General features: G+C 43.9%; 1 protein-coding gene across 1 annotated transcript; it reads left to right on the plus strand.

Annotated features, from left to right (window-relative positions):
• The first annotated feature begins 24,123 nt into the window (after window positions 1-24,123).
• Window positions 24,124-25,056, plus strand: LOC141167529 (olfactory receptor 11H6-like). Its single transcript, XM_073654922.1, has one exon. It carries the CDS (start codon window positions 24,124-24,126, stop codon window positions 25,054-25,056), a length of 933 nt encoding a protein of 310 aa, XP_073511023.1.
• The last annotated feature ends 1,093 nt before the right edge of the window (window positions 25,057-26,149 follow it).

Here is a 26,149-nt window from a genome sequence, read left to right on the forward strand (position 1 = left end):
GAAATGTTGTTTTTAATTAACTCTAACCTCCACGACTCTTTGAACAGGCATTGCATTTCTTCCTAACTTTTTGCAGTTTTTGCTTTGTAGGCATAAGCAAAGACTATGGGAGACCCACTCCCCAATATTGGGAATAATATTTGTAATATGCTGAACTGCATGGCTCTTGTAAGGGGCATTGCAAGTTCATACATCCTAATTTTTGGCAGCTTTTGCTTGGAAGGCATAAGCAAAGCCTATGGGAGTCCCACTCCTCAATAATGGGAATAATGATTTTAAGATACTGTACTGTATGGCTCTTGTAAGGGGCATTAAAACCGTCTTTTTAAGCTATTGTGACCTCCACCACTTTTCCAAGGGGCATTAAAACCGTCTTGTTAAGCTACTGTGCCTTCCACCACTTTTCCAAGCGGCATTAAAACCAACTTGTTAAGCTACTGTGATCTCCACCACTTTTCCAAGGGCCATTAAAACCATCTTTTTAAGCTACTGCGACCTCCACTTCTCTTCTGGGGGGCATTAAAACCATCTTATTTAGCTTCTGCGACCTCCACCTCTCTTCAAAGGGGCATTAAAACTGTCTTGTTAAGCTACTGTGACCTCCACTTCTCTTCCAAGGGGGATTGAAATGTTGTTTTTAATTAACTCTAACCTCCACGACGCTTCGAGCGGGCATGGCATTTTCTCCTAATTTTTGACAGCTTTTGCTTGGAAGGCAAAAGCAAAGATCATGGGAGACCCATTTCCCAATAATGGGAATAATGTTTGTAATATGTGTAACATACCTGGCGGGGTCCTTGCATAGTGGTCCATCTTCCACTGTGCAAGTGCGCGCACTTGATCTCCAATCCAGAATGTCTCTCTGGCTTCCCTCCATGCTGTCTGTTTGCTTCTGTGTGCTGCTGCTTAAGGGCGGCGCCCGATCACTTCCTGCTTTTTGTACCTGCTGCAGGCACACCCCTTGTGCGTCCTCAGCCTATTGCTGTCTGTCACCTGGTATTTAAACCAGCTGCTCCAATTAACCCATGCCTGAGCATTGTGTTTCATTCAGTGTGGTCTTTCACTCTGATTGTGCCAGGTCCCCTTCTGTGTTCTCTTGTCTGCCTATCCTGGAGGCTGTATTTCCAGGCCTGTCTGAACACACTCCTAGCCTGTTCCTCCCGCCTTCTAGGGGCCGATTACCTAGACCCACTCCTGTATCTTGCTACTGTGTCTGTTCTTGTCTGTATACTCTTCTAGCCTGTTTTCCTGTGATTCTCTAAGTCCGTACCTTTACTTTTTCTGCAGAGTCTGAACTCATACCTAACTCCTGCTCGTTGTCGCTGTACTCCCGTTTCCGAGTTTGTGGTCCACTCGCTACTTCACTGCAAGTACCCTGTGGGTATCGGGTTCTGCCTTTCCCTTCCTGTCTGTTCCATGTGAACAGAGCCCTGTCCCCCCTGCTCTGCCTTTGCTCACCGCTCCGGCGGTTCTAGACTGCTTAGCCTTTGCTCACCGCTCCGGCGGTTCTAGCCTGCTCTGCCTTTGCTCACCGCTCCGGCGGTTGTAGCCTGCTCTGCCTTTGCTCACCACTCCAGCGGTTCTAGTCTGCTCTGCCTTTGCTCACCACTCCGGCGGTTCTAGCCTGCTCTGCCTTTGCTCACCGCTCCGGCGGTTTTAGCCTGCTCTGCCTTTGCTCACCGCTCCGACGGTTCTAGCCTGCTCTGCCTTTGCTCACCGCTCCGGCAGTTCTAGCCTGCTCTGCCTTTGCTCACCGCTGCGGCAGTCTCGCTCTGCTCTGACTCGTTTGCACACTGCTCCGGCAGTGTCGCTCTGCTCTGACTCCTTTGCTCACTGCCCCGGCAGTCTCGCTCTGCTCTGACTCGCTGCTCACTGCTCTGGCAGTCTCGCTCAGCTCTGACCCTTTGCTCACCGCTCCAGGCGGCCTTGTCCTGCTCTACTCTTGCTCACCGCTCCAGGCGGCCTTGTCCTGCTCTACTCTTGCTCACTGCTCCAGGCGGCCTCGTCCTGCTCTACTCTTGCTCACCGCTCCAGGCGGCCTCGTCCTGCTTTACTCTTGCTCACTGCTCCAGGCGGTCTCGTCCTGCCCTGCTCTCGCTCACCTCTCTTGGCGGCCTCACTCTGCTGTGTTTGTCCACCACATCTGTGGTTCTGTTCCTGAGTCCCAGTGTGTACTGGGTCCTATACCGCCTGTGTTCCTACCTGCTAGTGCCTCCCTGTCTGCACCCTAGCCGTGCTTGCCTGTACCCCCCTGCCTGCATACACGCCTGCCTGCATATCAGTTGTGCCTGCCTATACCCACCAGTCTGTGTGCCAGCCTAACCTGTCTGTTCCTGTATTCCACTGTGTGGGTCAACAGCCGTGTCTGGGGTTTGTCCTGGAGTAGCACCTGGTCCTACTGCTCAGTTCCTCCTTGGTGCACTGGCGTCGTATGCCGTTGTGCGACCCTGGTCGGATCGGGTGAATACCTAGTTACGCCCCACCAGGCATTCACTTTCCGGCACGGTCCAGTGGAATCACACGCACACTCCGATCAGCCCGGGCATGTTCATTACAATATGCTGTACTACATGGCTCTTTTAAGTGTATTGCAAGTTCTTCCGTTCTATTTTTTGGCAGCTTTTGCTTGAAATGCATAAGCAAAGTCCATGGGAGACCCAATCCCCAATAATAGGAATAATGTTTTTAAGATGCTGTACTGTAGGCACCTGTAAGGGGAAATAAAACCGTCTTGTTAAACTACTGTGACCTCCACCAGTTTTCCAAGGGGCATTAAAACAGACTTGTTAAGCTACTGTGACCTCCACCACTCTTCCAAGGGGCATTAAAACCAACTTGTTAAGCTACTGTGACCTCCACCTCTTTTCCAACGGGCATTAAAACCAACTTTTTAAGCTACTGTGCCCTCCACCACTTTTCCAATGGGCATTAAAACAACTTGTTAAGCTACTGTGACCTCCACCACTTTTCCAAGGGGCATTAAAACTGACTTTTTAAGCTACTGTGACCTCCACCACTTTTCCAAGGGGCATTAATATCGCCTTGTTAAGCTACTGCAACCTCCACGTCTCTTCCGAGGGGAATTAAAACCATCTTGTTAAGCTACTGCGACCTCCAACACTTTTCCAAGGGGCAATAAAACCAACTTGTTAAGCTACAGTGACCTCCACCAATTTTTCCAAGGGCCATTAAAACCTTCTTTTAAGCTACTGTGACCTCCATGTCTCTTACAAGGGGCATTAAAACTGTCTTGTTTAGCTACTGCGACCTCAACGTCTCTTCCGAGCGGCATGAAAACCGTCTTGTTAAGCTACTGTGACCTCCAAAAGATTTCCAATGGGCTTTAAAACAATTTTGTTAAGCTGCTGTGACCGCCACCACTTTTCCAAGGGGCATTAAAAGCGTCTTATTAAGCTACTGTGACCTCCACCACTTTTCCAAGGGCCATTAAAACCGTCTTTTTAAGCTACTGCGACCTCCACTTCTCTTCTGGGGGGCATTAAAACAATCTTATTTAGCTACTGTGACTTCCACCACTTTTCCATGGGGCATTAAATCCATCTTGTTAAACTACTGCGACCTACACGTCTCTTCTGAGGGGCATTAAAACCGTCTTGTTTAGCTACTGTGACCTCTACAACTTTTCCAAGGGGCATTAAAACCATCTTGTTAAGCTACTATGACATCCACCACTTTTCCAGGGGGCATTAAAATCGTCTTGTTAAGCTACTGTGACCTCCACCACTTTTCCAAGGGGCATTAAAACCAACTTGTTAAGATACTGTGACCTCCACCACTTTTCCAAGTGGCATTAAAACCGTCTTGTTAAGCTACTGCGACCTCCACCACTTTTCCAAGGGGCATTAAAACTGTCTTGTTAAGCTACTTCGACTTCCACGTCTCTTCCGAGGGGCATTAAAACCGTCTTGTTTAGCTACTGTGACCGCCATTACTTTTCCAAGGGGCATTAAATCCATCTTGCTAAGCTACTATGACCGCCACAACTTTTCCAACTGGCATTAAAATCAACTTGTTAAGTTACTGCGACCTCCACCTTACTTCTGAGGGGCATTAAAACCGCCTTTTTAAGTTACTGCGACCTCCACCACGTTTCCAAGGGGCATTAAAACAGTCTTGTTATGCTACTGTCACCTCAAACATTTTTCCAAGGGGCATAAAAATCATCTTTTTAAGCTACTCCGACCTCCACGTTACTTCCTAGGGGCAATAAAACCGCCTTGATAAGTTACTGCGACCTCCACCACTTTTACAAGGGGCATTAAAACTGTCTTGTTAAGCTACTGTGACCTCAACCACTTTTCCAAGGAGCATTCAAATCATCTTGATAAGCTACTGCGACCTCCAAGTCTCTTCCGAGGTGCATTAAAACCATCTTGTTTAGCTAGTGTGACCTCCACCACTTTTCCAAGGGGCAATAAAACCGTCTTGTTAAGCAACTGTACCCTCCACGTCTCTTCCGAGTGGCATTAAAAACATCTTGTTATGCTACTGCGACCTCCACCTCTTTTCCAAAGGGCATTAAACCATCCTTTTAAGCTACTGTGACCTCCACCACTTTTCCAAGGGGCATTAAAACCGTCTTGTTAAGCTACTGTGAACTCCACCACTTTTCCAAGGATCATTAAAACTGTCTTGTTAAGCTAATGTGACCTCCTCCACTTTTCCAAGGGGCATTGAAGCCGTCTTGTTAAGCTACTGTGACCTCAACCACCTTTAAAAATGGCATTAAAATCAACTTTTTAAGCTACTGCGACCTCCACGTTACTTCCGAGGGGCATTAAAACCTCCTTGTTAAGTTACTGCAATCTCCACCACTTTTCGAAGGGGCATTAAAACCGTCTTGTTAAGCTAATGTGACCTTAACCACCTTTCCAAGGGGCGTTAAAACCGTCTTGATAAGCTACTGCGACCTCCACGTCTCTTCCGAGGTTCATTAAAACAGTCTTGTTTAGCTACTGTGACCTCCACCACTTTTCAAAGGGGCATTAAAACCATCTTGTTAAGCTGCTGAGACCTCCTCACTTTTCCAAGGGGCATAAAAATGGTCTTTTTAAGCTACTGTGACCTCTTCGTCTCTTCCGAGGGGCATTAAAACCATTTTGTTAAGCTGCTGAGACCTCCACCACTTTTCCAAGGGGCATTAAAACCGTCTTGTTAAGCTACTGTGACCTCCAGCAGTTTTCCAAGGGGCATTAAAACCGTCTTGTTAAGCTACTGTGACCTCCACGTCTATTCTGAAGGGCGTTAAAAACGTCTTGTTAGGCTATTAAGACCTCCACGTCTCATCCGAGGGGCATTAAAACAATCTTGCTAAGCCACTGTGACCTCCACGTCTCTTCCAAATTGCATTAAAACCATCTTGTAAAGCTACTGTAACCTCCACGTCTCTTTCAAGGGGCATTAAAACCATCTTGTTAAGCTACTGCGACCTCAACGTCTCTTCCAAGGGGCATTAAAACCGTCTTGTTAAGATACTATGTTCTCCAAAACGTTTCCATGGGGCATTAAAACCATCTTGTTAAGTTACTGTGACCTCAACCACTTTTTTCAAGGGGCATTAAAACCAACTTGTTAAGCTACTGTGACCTCCACGTCACTTCTGAGTGACATTAAAACCGTTTGTTAAGCTAATGCGACCTCCACGTCTCTTCTGAGGAGCATTAAAATCGCCTTGTTAAGCTACTGCCACCTCCACCACTTTTCCATGGGGCAATAAAACCGACTTGTTAAGCTACTGTGACCTTCACGTCTCTTACAAGGGTCATTAAAACCATCTTGCTAAGCTACTGCAACCTTAATATCTCTTCCGAGGGGCATTAAGACCATCTTGTTAAGCTTCTGTGACCTCCAATACTTTTCCAAGAGGCATTAAAACTGTCTTGTTAAGCTACTGTGACCTCCACCACTTTTCCAAGAGGCATAAAAGCTGTATTGTTAAGTTACTGTGACCTCCCCCACTATTCCAAGGGGCATTAGAACCGTATTGTTAAGCTACTGTGACCTCCAGCAGTTTTGCAAGGGGCATTAAAACCGTCTTGTTAAGCTACTCTTACCTCGATGTTTCTTCCGAGGGGCATTAAAACCGTCTTGTTAAGCAACTGTAACCTCCACGTCTCTTTCGAGTGGCATTAAAAACGTCTTGTTATGCTACTGCGACCTCCACCTCTTTTCCAAAGGGCATTAAGCCATCTTTTTAAGCTACTGTGACCTCCACGTCTTTTCCAAGGGGCATTGAAACCATCTTGTTAAGCTAGTGTGAACTCCACTACTTTTATAAGGAGCATTAAAACTGTCTTGTTAAGCTACTGTGACCTCCTCCACTTTTCCAAAGGGCATTAAATCCGTCTTGTTAAGCTACCGTGACCTCAACCACCTTTCCAAGTGGTATTAAAGCCGTCTTGTTAAGCTACTGTGACCTTCATGTCTCTTCCATGGGCAATGAAAACCTTCTTGTTAAGCTACTGTGACCTCCACCTCTCTTCCAAGGAGCATTAAAACCGTCTTTTTAAGCTACTGCGATCTCCACGTCTCTTCCGAGGGGCATTAAAACCATCTTGCTAAGCTACTTCGACCTCCACCACTATTGCAAGGGGCATTAAAACCATCTTGTTAAGCCACTGTGACCTCCACGTCTCTTCCGAGGGGCATTAAAACCATCTTGTTAAACTCCTGCGACCTCCACGTCTTTTCCGAATGGCATTAAAACCGTCTTGGTAAGCTACTGCGACTTCAACATCTCTTCCTAGGGGCATTAATACCATCTTGTTAAGCTACTGCGACCTCCACGTCTCTTCCGAGGGGCATCAAAAACATCATGTTAAGCTACTGTGACCTCCACCACTTTTCTAAGGGGCATTAAAACCGTCTTGTTAAGCTACTGTGACCTCCACCCGCTTTGCAAGGGGCATTAAAACCGTCTTGTTGAGCTACTGTGACCTCTACATCTCTTCCGAGGGGCATTAAATCCATCTTGTTAAGCTACTGCGACCTCCACGTCTTTTCCAAGGGGCATTAAGACCATCTTGTTAAGCTACTGCGACCTCCACAACTACTCCAAGGAGCAATATACCATCTTTTTAAGCTACTGTGACCACCACCACTTTTCCAAGGGGAATTAAAATCGATTTGTTAAGCTACTGCAACCTCCACCACTTTTCCAAGGGTCATTAAAACCGTCTTGTTAAGCTACTACGACCTCAACGTCTCTTCCGAGGAACATTAAGACCGTCTTGTTAAGCTACTGTGACATCCACGTCTATTCCGAAGGGCGTTAAAAGCGTCTTGTTAGGCTATTGAGACCTCCACTTCTCTACCGTGGTACTTTAAACCATCTTGTTAAGCCACTGTGACCTCCATGTCTCTTCCAAATTGCATTAAAACCATCTTGTTAAGCTACTGTAACCTCCACGTCTCTTTCAAGCAGCATTAAAACCATCTTGTTAAGCTACTGCGACCTCAACGTCTCTTCCAAGGGGCATTAAAACCGTCTTGTTAAGATACTGTGACTTCCAACACGTTTCCATGGGGCATTAAAACCGTCTTGGTAAGCTACTGTGACCTCAACCACTTTTTCAAGGGGCATTAAAACCATCTTGTTAAGCTCCTGTAACCTCCACAACTTTTCCATGGGGCATTAAAACCATCTTGTTAAGCTACAGTGACCTCCACCACTTTTCCAAGGGGCATCAAAGCCAACTTGTTAAGCTACTGTGACCTCCACGTCTCTTCTGAGGGGCATTAAAACCGCCTTGTTAAGCTACTGCGACCTCCTCGTCTCTTCTGAGGGGCATTAAAACCGCCTTGTTAAGCTACTGCGACCTCCACCACTTTTCCAAGGGGCAATAAAACCGTCTTGTTATGCTACTGTGACCTCCATGTCTCTTCCAGGGGGCACTAAAACCGTCTTGTTAAGCTACTGCAACCTCCACGTCTCTTCCGAAGGGCATTAAGACCATCTTGTTAAGCTTCCGTTACATCCACTACTTTTCCAAGGGGCCTTACAACCGTCTTGTTAAGCTACTATGACCTACACCACTTTTCCAAGGGGCATAAAACCTGTCTTGTTAAGCTACTGTGACCTCCACAAGTTTTGCAAGGGGCATTAAAATTGTCTTGTTAAAGCTACTGTTACCTCTACGTCTCTTCCGAGGGGCATTAAAACCATCTTGTTAAGCTACTGTAACCTCCACGTCTCTTCCGAATGGCATTAGAACCATCTTGTTATGCTACTGCGACACCCACCTCTTTTCCAAGTTGCATTAAACTGTCTTTTTAAGCTACTGTGACCTCCAAAACTTTTCGAAGGGGCATGAAAACCGTCTTGTTAAGCTACTTTGACCTCCACCACTTTTCAAAGGAGCATTAAAACTGTCTTGTTAAGCTACTGTGACCTCCTCCACTTTTCCAAGGGGCATTAAAGCCGTCTTGTTAAGCTACTGTGACCTTCATGTCTCTTCCATGGGCAATGAAAACCTTCTTGTTAAGCTACTGTGACCTCCACCTCACTTCCAAGGGGCATTAAAACCGACTTTATAACCAACTGCGATCTCCACGTCTCTTCCGAGGGGCATTAAAACCATCTTGCTAAGCTACTGAGACCTCCACCACTATTGCAAGGGGCATTACAACCATCTTGCTAAGCCACTGTGAACTTCACATCTCTTCCGAGGGGCATTAAAACCATCTTGTTAAGCTCCTGTGACCTCCACATCTTTTCCGAGGGGCATTAAAACCGTCTTGTTAAGGTACTGCGACTTCCACGTCTCTTCCTAGGGGCATTAATACCGTCTTGTTAAGCTACTGCGATCTCCACGTCTCTTCCGAGGGGCATTAAAACCATCTTGTTAAGCTACTGTGACCTCCACCACTTTTCCAAGGGGCATTAAAACCGTCTTGTTAGGCTACTGTGGCCTCCACCAGCTTTGCAAGGGGCATTAAAAGCGTCTTGTTAAGCTACAGTGACCTCTACGTCTCTTCCGAGGGGCATTAAATCCATCTTGTTAAGCGAATGCAACCTCCACGTCTGTTCCGAGGGGGATTAAGACCGTGTTGTTAAGCTACTGCGGCCTCCACCACTTCTCCAAGGAGCAATAAACCGTCTTTTTAAGCTACTGTGACCTCCACCACTTTTCCAAGAGGAATTAAAATCGACTTGTTAAGCTACTGCAACCTCCACCACTTTTCCAAGGGTCATTAAAACCGTCTTGTTAAGCTACTGTGACCTCCACCACTATTCCAAGGGGTATTAAAACTGTCTTGTTAAGCTACTGTGACCTTCTCCACATTTCCAAGGGGCATTAAAACTGTCTTGTTAAGCTACTGTGACCCCCACCACTTTTCCAAGGAGCATTAAAACTGTCTTGTTAAGCTACTGCGACCTCAATGTCTTTTCAAAGGGGCATTAAGACCATCTTGTTAAGCTACTGCGACCTCTACAACTACTCCAAGGAGCAATATACCATCTTTTTAAGCTACTGTGACCACCACCACTTTTCCAAGGGGAATTAAAATCGCCTTGTTAAGCTACTGCAACCTCCACCACTTTTCCAAGGGTCATTAAAACCGTCTTGTTAAGCTACTGCGACCTCAACGTCTCTTCCGAGGGACATTAAGACCGTCTTGTTAAGCTTCTGTGACATCCACTTCTATTCCGAAGGGCGTTAAAAGCATCTTGTTAGGCTATTGAGACCTCCACGTCTCTACCGTGGTACTTTAAACCATCTTGTTAAGCCACTGTGACCTCCATGTCTCTTCCAAATTGCATTAAAACCATCTTGTTAAGCTACTGTAACCTCCACGTCTCTTTCAAGCAGCATTAAAACCATCTTGTTAAGCTACTGCGACCTCAACGTCTCTTCCAAGGGGCATTAAAACCGTCTTGTTAAGATACTGTGACTTCCAACACGTTTCCATGGGGCATTAAAACCGTCTTGTTATGCTACTGTGACCTCAACCACTTTTTCAAGGGGCATTAAAACCATCTTGTTAAGCTCCTGTAACCTCCACAACTTTTCCATGGGGCATTAAAACCATCTTGTTAAGCTACAGTGACCTCCACCACTTTTCCAAGGGGCATCAAAGCCAACTTGTTAAGCTACTGTGACCTCCACGTCTCTTCTGAGGGACATTAAAACCGTCTTGTTAAGCTACTGCGACCTCCTCGTCTCTTCTGAGGGGCATTAAAACCGCCTTGTTAAGCTACTGCGACCTCCACCACTTTTCCAAGGGGCAATAAAACCATCTTGTTTTGCTACTGTGACCTCCACGTCTCGTCCAGGGGGCACTAAAACCGTCTTGTTAAGCTACTGCAACCTCCACGTCTCTTCCGAAGGGCATTAAGACCATCTTGTTAAGCTTCTGTTACATCCACTACTTTTCCAAGGGGCCTTACAACCGTCTTGTTAAGCTACTATGACCTACACCACTTTTCCAAGGGGCATAAAACCTGTCTTGTTAAGCTACTGTGACCTCCATAAGTTTTGCAAGGGGCATTAAAACTGTCTTGTTAAAGCTACTGTTACCTCTACGTCTCTTCCGAGGGGCATTAAAACCATCTTGTTAAGCAACTGTAACCTCCATGTCTCTTCCAAATGGCATTAGAACCATCTTGTTATGCTACTGCGACACCCACCTCTTTTCCAAGTTGCATTAAACTGTCTTTTAAGCTACTGTGACCTCCACCACTTTTCGAAGGGGCATTAAAACCATCTTGTTAAGCTACTTTGACCTCCACCACTTTTCAAAGGAGCATTAAAACTGTCTTGTTAAGCTACTGTGACCTCCTCCACTTTTCCAAGAGGCATTAAAGCCATCTTGTTAAGCTACTGTGACCTTCATGTCTCTTCCATGGGCAATGAAAACCTTCTTGTTAAGCTACTGTGAACTCCACCTCACTTCCAAGGGGCATTAAAACCGTCTTTATAACCAACTGCGATCTCCACGTCTCTTCCGAGTGGCATTAAAACCATCTTGCTAAGCTACTGAGACCTCCATCACTATTGCAAGGGGCATTACAACCATCTTGTTAAGCCACTGTGAACTTCACATCTCTTCCGAGGGGCATTTAAACCATCTTGCTAAGCTCCTGTGACCTACACATCTTTTCCGAGGGGCATTAAAACCGTCTTGTTAAGGTACTGCGACTTCCACGTCTCTTCCTAGGGGCATTAATACCGTCTTGTTAAGCTACTGCGACCTCCACCACTTTTCCAAGGGGCATTAAAACCGTCTTGTTAGGCTACTGTGGCCTCCACCAGCTTTGCAAGGGGCATTAAAAGCGTCTTGTTAAGCTACAGTGACCTCTACGTCTCTTCCGAGGGGCATTAAGTCCATCTTGTTAAGCGAATGCAACCTGCACGTCTGTTCTGAGGGGGATTAAGACCGTGTTGTTAAGCTACTGCGGCCTCCACCACTTCTCCAAGGAGCAATAAACCGTCTTTTTAATCTACTGTGACCTCCACCACTTTTCCAAGAGGAATTAAAATCGCCTTGTTAAGCTACTGCAACCTCCACCACTTTTCCAAGGGTCATTAAAACCGTCTTGTTAAGCTACTGTGACCTCCACCACTTTTCCAAGGGGCATTAAAACTGTCTTGTTAAGCTACTGTGACCTTCTCCACATTTCCAAGGGGCATTAAATCTGTCTTGTTAAGCTACTGTGACCCCCACCACTTTTCCAAGGAGCATTAAAACTGTCTTGTTAAGCTACTGTGACCTCCTCCAATTTTACAAGGGGCATTAAAGCCGTCTTGTTAAGCTACTGTGACCTTCATGTCTCTTCCAAGGGCCATTAAAACCGTCTTGTTAAGCTACTGTGACCTCCACGTCTCTTCCGAGGGGCATTAAAACCATCTTGTTAAGCCACTGTGACGTCCACGTCTCTTCAGAGGGGCATTAAAATCATCTTGTTAAGCTCCTTCGACCTCCATGTCTCTTCCGAGGAGAATTAATACCGTCTTGTTAAGCTACTGCGACTTCCACGTCTCTTCCGAGAGGCATTAATACAGTCTTGTTAAGCTACTGCGACCTCCACGTCTCTTCTGAGGGGTATTAAAGCCATCATGTTAAGCTACTGTGACCTCCACCACTTTTCCAAGTGGCGTTAAACAGTCTTGTTAATCTACTGTGACCTCCACCACTTTTATAAGGGGCATTAAAACCATCTTGTTAAGCTACTGTGACCTCTACGTCTCTTCCGAGGGGCATTAAAACCATCTTGTTAAGCTACTGCTACCTCCACGTCTCTTCCGAGAGGCATTAAGACCGTCTTATTAAGCTACTGCGACCTCCAAGTCTCTTCCGAGTGGCATTAAAACCGTCTTTTTAATCTACTGCTACCTCCACCACTTTTACAAGGAGCAATAAACCGTCTTTTTAAGCTACTGTGACCTCCACCACTTTTCCAAGGGACATTAAATTCGCCTTGTTAAGTTACTGTAATCTCCACCACTTTTCCAAGGGGCATTAAAACCATCTTGTTAAGCTTCTGTGACCTCCACCACTTTTCCAAGGGGCATTAAAACTGTCTTGTTAAGCTACTGTGACCTCCACCACATTTCCAAGGGGCATTAACACCATCTTGTTAAGCTTCTGTAACCTCAACGTCTCTTCCAAGGGGCATTAACATCATCTTGTTAAGCTACTGTGACCTCCACGTCTCTTCCAAGGGGCATTTAACCTTCTTGTTAAGCTACTGTGACCTCAACCTCTCTTCTAAGAGGCATTAAAACCGTCTTGTTAAGCTACTGCGATTTCCACGTCTGTTCCGAGGGGCATTAAAACTGTCTTGTTAAGCTACTGTAACCTCCACCACTTTTCCAAGGGGCATTAAAACCATCTTGTTAAGCTTCTGTGACCTCCACCACTTTTCCAAGGGGCAATAAAACTGTCTTGTTAAGCTACTGCGACCTCCACCACTTTTGCAAGGGGCATTAAAACCGTCTTATTAAGCCACTGTGACCTCCACATCTTTTCCGAGGGGCTTTAAAACCATCTTGTTAAGCTACTGCGACCTCCACGTCTCTTCCGAGGGTCATTAAAACCATCTTGTTAAGCTACTGCGACCTCCACGTCTCTTCCGAGGGGCATTAATACCGTCTTGCTAAGCTACTGTGTCCTCCACTTGTCTTCCGAGGGGAATTAAAAGCATCTTGTTAAGCTTCTGTGACCTCCTCCACTTTTCCAAGGGGCATTAAAGCCATCTTGTTAAGCTTCTGTGACCTCCACGTCTCTTCCAAGGGGTATTAAAATCATCTTGTTAAGCTACTGTGACCTACACGTCTCTTCCAAGCGGCATTTAACCGTCTTGTTAAACTACTGTGACCTCCACCTCTCTTCCAAGAGGCAATAAAACCGTCTTGTTAAGCTACTGCGATCTCCACGTCTGTTCCGAGGGGCATTAAAAGTGTCTTGTTAAGCTACTGTGACCTCAACCACTTTTCCAAGGGGCCTCAAAACCATCTTGTTAAGCTACTGAGAACTCCACCACTTTTGCAAGGGTCATTAAAACTGTCTTATTAAGCCACTGTGACCTCCACAACTTTTCCGAAGGGCATTAAAACCATCTTGTTAAGCTACTGCGACCTCCACCTCTCTTTCGAGGGGCATTAAAACCGTCTTGTTAAGCTACTGCGACCTCCACGTCTCTTCCGAGGGGCATTAATACCGTCTTGTTAAGCTTCTGTGACCTCCATGTGTTTTCCGAGGGGCATTAAAACCATCTTGTTAAGCTTCTGTGACCTCCATGTGTTTTCCGAGGGGCATTAAAACCATCTTGTTAAGCTACTGTGACCTCCACCACTTTTCATAGGGGCATTACAACCGTCTTGTTAAGCTACTTCTACCTCCACATCTCTTCCGAGGGGCATTAAAACCGTCTTGTTAAGCTACTGTGACCTTCACCACTTTTCCATGGGGCAATAAAAGCGTCTTGTTATGATACTGTGACCTCCATGTCTCTTCCAGGGGGCATTAAAATTATCTAGTGAAGCTACTGCAACCTCCACGTCTCTTCCGAGGGGCATTAAGACCATCTTGTTAAGCTTCTGTGACATCCACTACTTTTCCAATGGGCCTTACAACCGACTTGTTAAGCTACTATGACCTACACCACTTTTCCAAGGGGCATAAAAACTGTCTTGTTAAAGCTACTGTTACCTCTACTTCTCTTCCGAGTGGCATTAAAACCGTCTTGTTAAGCTACTGTAACCTCCACGTCTCTTCCGAGTGGCATTAAAACCGTCTTGTTATGCTACTGCGACCTCCACCTCTTTTCCAAGTTGCATTAAACTGTCTTTGTAAGCTACTGTGACCTCCACCACTTTTCCAAGGGGCATTAAAACCGTCTTGTTAAGCTACTGTGATCTCCACCACTTTTCCAAGGAGCATTAAAACTGTCTTGCTAAGCTACTGTGACCTCCTCCACTTTTCCAAGGGGCATTAAAGCCGTCTTGTTAAGCTACTGTGACCTTCATGTCTCTTCCATGGGCAATGAAAAGCTTCTTGTTAATCTACTGTGACCTCCACCTCACTTCCAAGGGGCATTAAAACCATCTTTTTAAGCAACTGCGATCTCCACGTCTCTTCCGAGGGGCATTAAAACCATCTTGATGAGCAACTGCGACCTACACCACTATTGCAAGGGGCATTAAAACCATCTTGTTAAGCCACTGTGACTTTCACGTCTTATCCGAGGGGCATTAAAACCATCTTGTTAAGCTCCTGCTACCTCCATGTCTTTTCCGAGGGGCATTAAAACCGTCTTGTTAAATTGCTGCGACTTCCACGTCTCTTCCTAGGGGCATGAATACGGTCTTGTTAAGCTACTGTGACCTCCATGTCTCTTCGGAGGTTGCATTAAAACCATCATGTTAAGATACTGTGACCTCCCCCACTTTTCCAAGGGGCATTAAAACCGTCTTGTTAAGCTACTGTGACCTCCACCAGCTTTGCAAGGGGCATTAAAACCGTCTTGTTAAGCTACAGTGACCTCTACGTCTCTTCCGAGGGGCATTAAATCCATCCTGTTAAGCTACTGCTACCTCCACGTCTCTTTCGAGGGGGATTAAGACTGTCTTGTTAAGCTGCTGTGACCTCCACCACTTTTCCAAGGGGAATTAAAATCTCCTTGTTAAGCTACTGCAACCTCCAACACTTTTCCAAGGGTCAATAAAACCGTCATGTTAAGCTACTGTGACCTCCACCACTTTTCCAAGGGGCATTAAAACTGTCTTGTTAAGCTACTGTGACCTCCTCCACATTTCCAAGGGGCATTAAAACCGTCTTGTTAAGCTACTGTGACCACCACCACTTTTCCAAGGAGCATTAAAACTGTCTTGTTAAGCTACTGTGACTTCCTCCACTTTTTCAAGGGGCATTAAAACCGTCTTGTTAAGCTACTGTGACCTTCATGTCTCTTCCAAGGGCCATTAAAACAATCTTGTTAAGCTACTGCGATCTCCACGTCTCTTCCGAGGGGCATTAAAACCATCTTGTTAAGCTACTGCGACCTCCACCACTATTGCAAGTGGCATTAAAACCATCTTGTTAAGCCAATGTGACCTCCACGTCTCTTCCGAAGTGCATTAAAATCATCTTGTTAAGCTCCTGCGACCTCCACGTCTCTTCCGAGGGGAATTAAAACCGTCTTGTTAAGCTACTGTGACCTCTACGTCTCTTCCGAGCGGCATTAAAACTATCTTGTTAAGCTACTGCAACCTCCACGTCTCTTCCGAGGGGCATTAAGACCGTCTTGTTAAGCTACTGCGACCTCCACGTCTCTTCCGAGTGGCATTAAAACTGTATTTTTAATCTACTGCGACCTCCACCACTTTTCCATGGAGTAATAAACCGTCTTTTTAAGCTACTGTGACCTCCACCACTTTTCCAAGGGGCATTAAATTCGCCTTGTTAAGCTACTGCAACCTCCACTACTTTTCCAAGGGGCATTAAAACCATCTTGTTAAGCTTCTGTGACCTCCACCACTATTCCAAGGGGCATTAAAACTGTCTTTTTAAGCTACTGTGACCTCCACCACATTTCCAAGGGGCATTAAAGCCATCTTGTTAAGCTACTGTGACCTCCACGTCTCTTCCAAGGGGCATTAAAATCATCTTGTTATGCTACTGTGACCTCCAACAGTTTTGCAAGGGGCATTAAAACCATCTTGTTAAGCTATTGTGACCTCTACGTCTCTTCCGAGGGGCATAAAAAACCGTCTTGTTAAGCTACTGCTACCTCCACGTCTCTTCTGAGTGGCATTAAAACCGTCTTTTTAATCTACTGCGACCTCCAGCACTTTTCCAAGGAGCAATTAACCATCTTTTTAAGCTACTGTGACCTCCACCACTTTTCCAAGGGGCATTAAATTCGCCTAATTAAGCTACTGCAACCTCCACAACTTTTCCAATTGGCATTAAAACCATCTTGTTAAGCTTCTGTGACCTCCACCACTTTTCCAAGGGGCATTAAAACTGTCTTGTTAAACTACTGGGACCTCCACCACATTTCCAAGGGGCATTAAAGCCATCTTGTTAAGCTACTGTGACCTCCACGTCTCTTCCAAGGGGCATTAAAATCATCTTGTTAGGCTACTGTGACCTCCACGTCTCTTCTAAGGGGCATTTAACCGTCTTGTTAAGCTACTGTGACCTCCACCTCTCTCCCAAGAGGCATTAAAACCGTCTTGTTAAGCTACTGCGATCTCCACGTCTGTTCCGAGGGGCATTAAAACTGTCTTGTTAAGCTAATGTGACCTCAACCGCTTTTCCAAGGGGCATCAAAACCAACTTGTTTAGCTACTGCGACCTCCACCACTTTTGCAAGGGGCATTAAAACCGTCTTATTAAGCCACTGTGACCTCCACATCTTTTCCGAGGGGCATTAAAACCATCTTGTTAAGCTACTGCGACCTCCACGTCTCTTCCGAGGGGCATTAAAACCGTCTTGTTAAGCTACTGCGACCTCCACGTCTCTTACGAGGGGCATTAATACTGTCTTGTTAAGCTACTGTGACCTCCACGTGTCTTCCGAGGGGCATTAAAACCATCTTGTTAAGCTACTGTGACCTCAACCACTTTTCCAAGGGGCATTACAACCGTCTTGTTAAGCTACTTCTACCTCCACATCTCTTCCGAGGGGCATTAAAACCGTCTTGTTAAGATATTGTGACCTCCACGTCTCTACAAAGGGGCATTAAAAGTGTATACTTAAACCTCTCTGTACTCCACAGCTCTTCCAAGGGGCATTAAAATGTTGTTTTTAATTACCTCTAACCTCCATGACTCTTCCAACAGGCATTGCATTTCCTCCTAATTTTAGTCAACTTTTGCTTTTCAATGCAAAGGCGAAAACTAACGGAGAACCACTCCCCAATAATGGGCACAAGGTTTTTGGTATGCTGTAATCCATGACTATTTCAAGGTGCATTGCAGTTCCTCATAATTTTTGGAAAGCCTTCCAATCACTGTTTAGGCCAACAGTATACAGAATACCCAGTTGCTATAAATGGAAAAAACGGTTTAGTTAAGGTCATCTAACCTCCATGTCACTTCCAAGGGGCATTGGAGTACCTCTAAATTTTTGGTAGGCATTGCACTTACTGTATGCTTTATAACTGTGTAACCGAACCACTCTTTTTATTACAGAAACATATCCTACAAGAATGTGTGGTTGGCTGGCCTGATATTGATGTGAATGGTCCCTGTTCCTTCTGCTCTTTCTCATTTGCCACTACCTCATCCATCATTTATCACCTGAAGCTTTGTTTTAAAGGGAGTCATAGAACTGGGATAGTAGCAGGAAAACATCCAGCAATCCTCACCTGGACACTCTAAACTTCCCTGATGGAGATGCCAGGTTCTCTGGTGGGCTCGTCCAATGCTGCTCTAAAGCAGGTCAGGCTAAGAAAAGTGTGGGTGAAGTTCCCAGGAGAAAGAGTGGTGGCTGGGGACCAAGTATGGACACCCGGCCGCCCCCTGGCGGCTGGGGACCGAGTGTGGACACCCGGCCGCCGGGCAGCTGGGGACTGAATATTTATACCAGGCCGCCGAGCAAACCATGACGTGGTGGCCAAATTCCGCCTCCACATGCCTAAAAGGCCCAATTTAAAGTGCAAGCAAGCAAGTAGTATGGTATTGCAGCCTGTGGGTGGGTGAGTGGCAGGCTGCATACTTGTGCTTACATTGCAAGGAATGCGAGAGGTACAATTGAACACTGCCCTGGGATAAGGACTTGAACGGTGATAGTTGCAAGTCTGCAACAACAAGTGCAAGGTGGGAGGCATCTTCGCATGTGCCATGAACAGGGGGTTGGCATGCACACACTACAGCAGAATAGGCTGTCCTTCCCACTAAATGTAAGGGGAGGGCCCAGGTAATGTTTTGTTATGTGTGCTTAATCTTATGTATAAGGCGCATCGGGACAAATAGGGGCGACTGGGGACCGAGTATGGACACCCGGCCGCCCCCTGGGTGCTGGGGACCGAGCGTGGACACCCGGCTGCCGGGTGGCTGGGGACCGAGTATGGATATATCGCTGCCGAAGCAGCCATGAGGTAGTGGCCATCTTCAGCCTCCTCCAAACTAAAAGGCCCCATTTCTAGTGCAAGCTAGCTGTATGGCATTGCATCCTGGGGGTGGGTGGGTGGCAGGCTGCACACTTACACTTGCATTATAAGAAAACCACGTAGATGCTAATTTCTATCATCATCATCATGCTCCTCACCTTGGCACTCTCAACTCCCCTGATGGAGAAGCCAGGGCCCACGGGAGGAGTCTGGTTCTCTGGTGGGCTCGTCCAATGCTGCCCTAGAGCAGGCCAGGCTAAGAAAAGTGTGGGGGAAGGTGACAGGGGAAATAGGGGCAGCTGGGAACCTTTTAAGGACACCCAGCCGACCCCAGGAGGCTGGGGACCATGTGTGAACACCCGTCCGTGGGGCGGCTGGGGACCGAGTATGGACACCTGGCTGCTCCTTGGTGGCTGGGGACCGAACGTGGACACCCGGCTGCCGGGCGGCTGGGGACTGAGTATGGATACCTCACTGTGGAAGCAGCCATGAGGTAGAGGCCAGCTTCGGCCCCCTCCAAACTAATAGGCCCCATTTCAAGTGCAAGCTAGCAGTATGGTATTGCAGCCTGAGGGTGGGTGGGTGGTTGGCTGCATATTTGCGCTTGCATTGCAAGGAATGGGGAAGGTACAATTGAACACTGTCCTGGGACAAGGTCTTGCATGGGGATATTTGCACGTCGGCATCTTCTGATGCAAGGATCACTTCTTATGGCACACTTTTAGGCAGTGACCTGGGAGTCAAGTATGCCTCCTGGGGTCTTCCCCATGCTGTTCCCATTTCTTTTCAGCACTGAATGCATGTGTCACACAGCACATGGCCAGATAAGGTTGTAAAATGTTAAAATGATATTTCCCGGTGAATGCATTTGTCACGGTTGAAAGCAATACAAAAGTGCAAAAACGCATAAAAAATGCTACTTGTGAACATAGCCCAAGGTGTATAGGAGTATTTTTGGTTTTGCTTATTTATTTTACCTTATACACAAGTCTTTACCGTGGAAAGGAAATTCCTTAACATATTTCACAGGAAAACCGTTTCAGTTTCATTTTTGAACGTTTTATTGGGAGCCCGTAAAAGTGGAATAATACCTCTGACCAAGTTGTTGACAACAGTGACCTGGGTGTCAGAAATGCTTCCTGGGGTGATCCCTATGCTGTCCCCATGTCTTTTGAGCACTGTCACTATAGTTTTGGGCACTTTTTACGCTTGCTACAGACTGCCGGGGGTGCGGCCGCAAAAATGCTCGGGTCTCCCATAGACTAACATTGGGCTCGTTGCTCGGGTCGAGCACCCGACTATCACCGTGAGCTCGGCCCGAGCTTCGAGCACCCGAGCATTTTAGTGCTCGCTCAGCACTAATGGACACGTTACATTGATGATGTCTTCTTGATTTGGAGGATTGACCAGATTGAGTGAACGCACTCAATCAAAATGACATTGGGCTGTATTTCACATCTGACCTTGATGAGTCATCACTACTATTTCTTGATATTCGGATCGCCAAGAAGTCAGACGGCTTTCTAAATGTCTTGGTATTTAATACGCCAACAGCGACAAACTTGTTATTAAACTGGGACAGTAATCATCGTATACATCTAAAAAGAAGTGTTGCTTAAGGGAAGTACTTAAGGCTGAGGAGAAAATGCAGCTATGATTACATGTTTAAGCACCAGGCTGATGAATTAAGAGGTTGGTTTAGAAATAGAACCTATCCGGTTTACATTCTGTGGAAAGCCTTAAATGAAGCCAAGAGTAAAAACCAAGTAGAGCTTCTTAGACCTAAAAAAAAGACCTATTGAAAACAACTGCATGAGATTTATCAAGGCATTTGATAGTGGATCACAAAAGTTCGACATATACTTACCAAGCACTGGTCAATCCACTGTATGGATAGTGATATCGGCAAACAATTGCTGAATCGCCCAAATATCACCTGCAGACAGGGTAGACCAATCAGTGATAGACTGGTTCACAGTCACTTCTATACACCACAAGCACCAACCTGGTTATTCAATCACAAGTGCTGCTTCAAGTGCCATAATTGCATGACATATCGACATCTCGACAGGTACACATTTTATCCGCAACAATACCAACAAAAGGTACAAGATTAAACACTTTATAAATTGCCGCATGAAAAGCGTCATATATAAAGCAACCTGTGTTGACTCGAATACGTTGGTAAAACGATTTGCGAAGCATGTAGGCGATGTCGAACACGCAAGAGACACATCCCAAACCAGACACATAAATAGCTGTCACGGAGGTGATGTTGGTTCTTTAAAATTTATGGCAATCGATGATATTCCAAAACCACATAGAGATGGTGATTGGAATAGATTAATTTGCAAGCAGAGATAAAATGGATATTTTATCTTAACACCATGGCACCAAGAGGCTTGAATGATCAGATTTCCTTTAGGTGTTTTATTTCAGTCCTGAATTGTTTCTTCACTTATTGCTTCCTCTTCCATCTCATTTTAATGTTTATTGGTATTCATCCCACAATGCCAGGGGTAATCTTAAATATTTCTATTATACGTCTTACAAATCTCTTCTTTTTGATTGCTTGAGTATATCTCTTCTACTGTTACCAGTGTTTGACAAGTAATTACTACAAATTTATTCGCATCCGTTGCTGTATATATCTCAAGTAACTGGCTGTAATCTTTCATCGGTTATTGTCACTTTAATTGGACATGTCACTTTTTAAATGTACATAGCTGTGATATCCAATGAACTAAAAGTATGTAGACACCAATCTTAGTCCCTCCCCTTATGACCGCACGTGTTGACTAAATCAAATTGCAATACATGTTCTGCATTTCATAATGACTGGGCAGGTCTGGAGACGATTAAGGGAGGTTACCAGAAATGATGTTCCATATGGTCCAAGGGGCTGGTTTGCATCCCAACCCAATGACATGGAAAAAATATGAATTTCCATGACCAGACACGACATAGGTAGTCATCGGAAGTGATGTTCCATGCAGTCCAAGGGGCTTGTTTGCAGTCCAGCCCGACTGCATGGAGCAAACACTAACTGTGCACGGGCAGATGTGATGTAAACTAGTCATTGGAAGTGATGTTTTGTGCAATCCACCACTGTTACCGACGCACAGTGTGACATGCACGCTATCAGATGGCATGAGCTATGCGTAACAAGGTAAATTTGAGTACGTTTGATTGGCATAACCTCTTAACCAGATGCAGATCCTTTGAGCTCATCCTTGAACACTCACAGGATTGGACAGGTTTAGAAGGCTTACCACCTGAATCCTGCCCCAATCAATACTAACATATACATAAGGTTCCTACTCCCAACTGCTGTTTCACTTCATTTAGAGCTAGTGAGCACTGAAGCGGCTCCTAGGTTTAGCACTATAACTTAGCCCCCTTGGGAAAAATTGATATAGGTTCCCTGATGAATCCATCGGAGGAAACACATTGGGACAACTGCTGAAGAGAAAGTTTAGGGCCAAATATTGTAGCTTCAGCTGAGGACCGCCCTTGGTGATAACACTGTAAATTTATCTGTGCCACTGAATATTAATACTCATTCTAACTGAATATTCTGATCCACCATTGGGGTGATTGGTAGTTATACCTCCTTGTAGGGGAGTTTTGATACACATTTTCAACTAAGCACAGACATTTGCACCATATGAGAACTTTATGGGTGTTTACATGTTACTTGGTTGTTCTACCTCTTTTTGTAACCGTCCTATGGATAGGATATGCTCATGAGATTGGTACGTAATCAAACTATATCTTAATCCAAGATTTTACGTATTTCATATGTCCATATCTTGATACCTTTCTCATGATGGTTTCTGGTGGCCAAATGGTCTAATTTTGAGGGTTTCACGCACGACTATCTTTAAGTGTTTATTGTCTGTCTTGAAATCATGTTAATCGATATCTAGTAAAAGTTATATTTTATTGGCTTTGCTACTTGCTCCATGAACTAATAACTCTGCGGAATCTAAAATGATATTTTAAATTGTCCATTTCACTTTATAAATTTATTATACATTTTCTTCTGTTCTTCATGTAAATAGATAATAAAATTCTCATATTCTCAAATCAAATTAATAATAACAGCTTTAATTTTAATGTTTAAATTTTGATGACGCTAGAGACAATATTAAAAAAATCTCTGAAGATTCATACCTGGGACCTTGCCTCATATTTTGTATATAAATATCCTCTGCGGCTGGTATTCATGAACACATCACGACTATTATGCCGTCTAACGTTTGCGTTATTTTCCTGTAGATTTCTGCACAATAAAATTGAGATTAAAGAAATAAACTGAAAGAGCAAAAAATATCTGTAAGTATTCTTTTGAACAAATATTTAATAAATTCTAATAAATTCTACTTAAGATTTATCTAAAAGTATATGGAATTATAAAGTTTTTTTTAAAAAAATAGACAAATGCGTTTTCAACCTTTATTTTTGCTTAACTCTTAAGGTCCAGCAAATTTTGCATTTTTAGCTTTTTCTATTATTCTTTCAAGAGCCATAACATTTTTTTTTCTGTCAACAGAGCCATATGAGGGCTTATTTTGTGGGACAAGTTGCAATTGTGACCAAACCAAGCCAATACAGACCAAAAGTTTGGACATACCTTCTCATTTTAAGATTCTTTGGAATGACTGACCTTCATTTCTTAAAGTAATGATGGCCACTCGTTTTTCTTACTTAGCTGCTTTTTTCTTGCCATAATACAAATTCTAACAGTCTATTCCATAGTACTATCAGCTGTGTATCCACCAGACTTCTGCACAACACAACTGATGGTCCCAACCCCATTTATAAGGCAAGAAATCCTACTTATTAAACCTGACAGGGCACACCTGTGAAGTGAAGACCATTTCCGGTGACTACCTCTTGAAGCTCATCAAGAGAATGCCAAGAGTGTGCAAAGCAGTCATCAAAGTAAAAGGTGGCTACTTTGAAGAACCTAGAATATAAGACATATTTTCAGTTGTTTCACACTTTTTTGTTAAGTATATAATTCAACATGTGTTAATTCATAGTTTTGATGCCTTCAGTGTGAATGTACAATTTTCATAGTCATGAAAATACAGAAAAATCTTAAAATGAGAAGGTGTGTCCAAATTTTTCTTCTGGACTGTATACATTGTGCTAATGTGTTATGCACAAATATCTATTAGAATACCTTTTGGCCATAAAAGTATTTACATTTGAGAACTATATAAAGTTATATTTTATGTTTGTACATTTCATGCTCAATTTAAGCTTTTTTGGAAAGTGTAAATGCTCTGGCAAAGATGAGTTTTGAATGGTTCATTTAATATGTATTTTATAAATATTTTTATTACATCCTACTGCGGCCATCCAAATAATAATATAAGTCCCATTACTACGAGACTCATTAACTTATATTGTTTCAAAATGTACACTCGGGCAAATTAAATAAAATGACTAAAATTATTTTTCTAGAAAATTAAAAAAATAATAATATATTGTACCTATTCATTTCAGTAGCATAACCAGATTGTTCAACATGTTGGAGAATAATCTGACTGCGGTCATAGAGATTTTCCTTTTAGGATTTCAAATCAGCCAAGAATTAAAAATATTCCTTTTCTGTCTTCTCCTGGTGATTTACTGTGGGACAATATGTGGAAACCTCCTGATAATCACCCTGGTGTTCACCAGCAAGAACCTACACACTCCAATGTACTTCTTCATCTCACAACTGTCCATCACTGACATCTTGGTGATCACAGATATTGTCCCAAATATGCTCCATGTCCTACTGAACAACGGGGCGACCATTACTTTTGTTGGCTGTATCATTCAGTATTATTTTTTAGATGCTTCAGAAACAGTTGAATGTCTTCTCCTTGCTGTGATGTCATATGACCGATATGTGGCCATCTGTAAACCTCTACATTATAACGTTATCATGAAAAGTGGTCACAGTGTGATACTGACCATCATCTGTTGGGTATTTGGATTTTCTTTTGTTTTGATTCACATAATAACTACAGCAAAACTAAACTATTGCGGGCCGAACATCATTGACCACGTATTCTGTGACCTTGTTCCCTTACTAGAACTTGCCTGTTCTGACACCTATATTGTTCACTTAGAGGTTTATTTACTAAGTATTCCATTTTTCTTTATTCCTATCACAACCATTGTTGTGTCTTATGCCTGTATAGTTTTGGCAATCTTAAGGATCTCATCCAGTACCGGTAGACAGAAAGCCTTCTCCACCTGTAGCTCCCACCTCACTGTGGTCTCCATATTCTTCTGGACCATATTCAGTGTTTATGTCGTCCCAACAAAAGGACAATCATCAACCATCAATAAAATCATATCACTGCTATATACTGTCTTTACTCCTTTTATTAACCCCATAATCTACAGCCTGAGAAATAAAGACTTTATAAAAGCCATACAAAAAGCATTTTATAAGAATATAATCTAAAAAATACTACATAATATTGTAGGTATTACTGAGGCCAGACCAAGATACTCAGCCTAATTGTTCTAGTTTGTTTTATAATGTTTCATGAGAAATTGTAAAATTTGAAGATGTGAGTAGAACAGACTTTAATTTTTTTTAATCCCTTACAGACATATGAAAAACTGGTAAGTCATATGCTGTCTCCCTGAGTTCAATATGGGCTCACATGCTGATCCTTCACCTTTCCCTTCACACGGTGGCTGATTTAATCTGTCATCATGTGTCTTTTACAGCCGATGGCTCTTAACCCAAGCATGCGTGATGTCACAAATCTACACTTTTACGTAACGGGGGCATTTTAGGCCGTGCAAATAAGATAAGGTATTGATGTAGATACAATACACAGCATATGGGAAAGGTTTATGCTAGTAAGTGTATAAAGCAACTCAGCCAACCATATAGAACAACAACAACAGCAAAAATGTATTCATTATATCCACAACTGAATAAACTATTTTGTGGCATTAAACATTATTATATAATCATAGAGGAAATTTTTCAACTTATCTGATCCTCCATTAATGATAGGTATGCAGTCTCAACGCAGGCAGGCTCCCGACGCGTTTCCCTTTCCCATATGCTGTGCATTGTATCTACATCAATACCTTATCTTATTTGGCTGAATTATGGATGGGAAATAGCTAGAGAGGACACGGTTGTTTGGTGAACTATACCAGTGAGATTATCTTTGTTAGTATTCATCATTTGCCTGAGAAATCATTTACTCAAATGTCTTGTGTGACCTATTTCTTATATAGGAACACCATCAGGATAAGGATAAGTTTCCTATTTCGTCTTAATATTATTGTACTTTGGTACTTCTTGTACTCATGCATGCACCTTGCACCTTTTTGAACCTTTTTTAAAAAATAATACTGAATAAAGGTTATGTTTTACCCTCTTGCTATTTATTATTATAACTAACTGGGTACCACTTTTTTGCTATTTTTAAAGATATGAAAAACACACAAAGGTATATAAATCTAGGGTAAACTAGATGCAGCTACATTTCTTTTCTAACTTTTTCTTTTCAATTTTATTGGTCTTCCAAACA

This window comes from Phyllobates terribilis, unplaced genomic scaffold (assembly GCF_046119375.1).
Source record: "Phyllobates terribilis strain yellow unplaced genomic scaffold, ASM4611937v1 Scaffold_11__3_contigs__length_659146591, whole genome shotgun sequence".
Lineage (NCBI taxonomy): Eukaryota > Metazoa > Chordata > Amphibia > Anura > Dendrobatidae > Phyllobates > Phyllobates terribilis.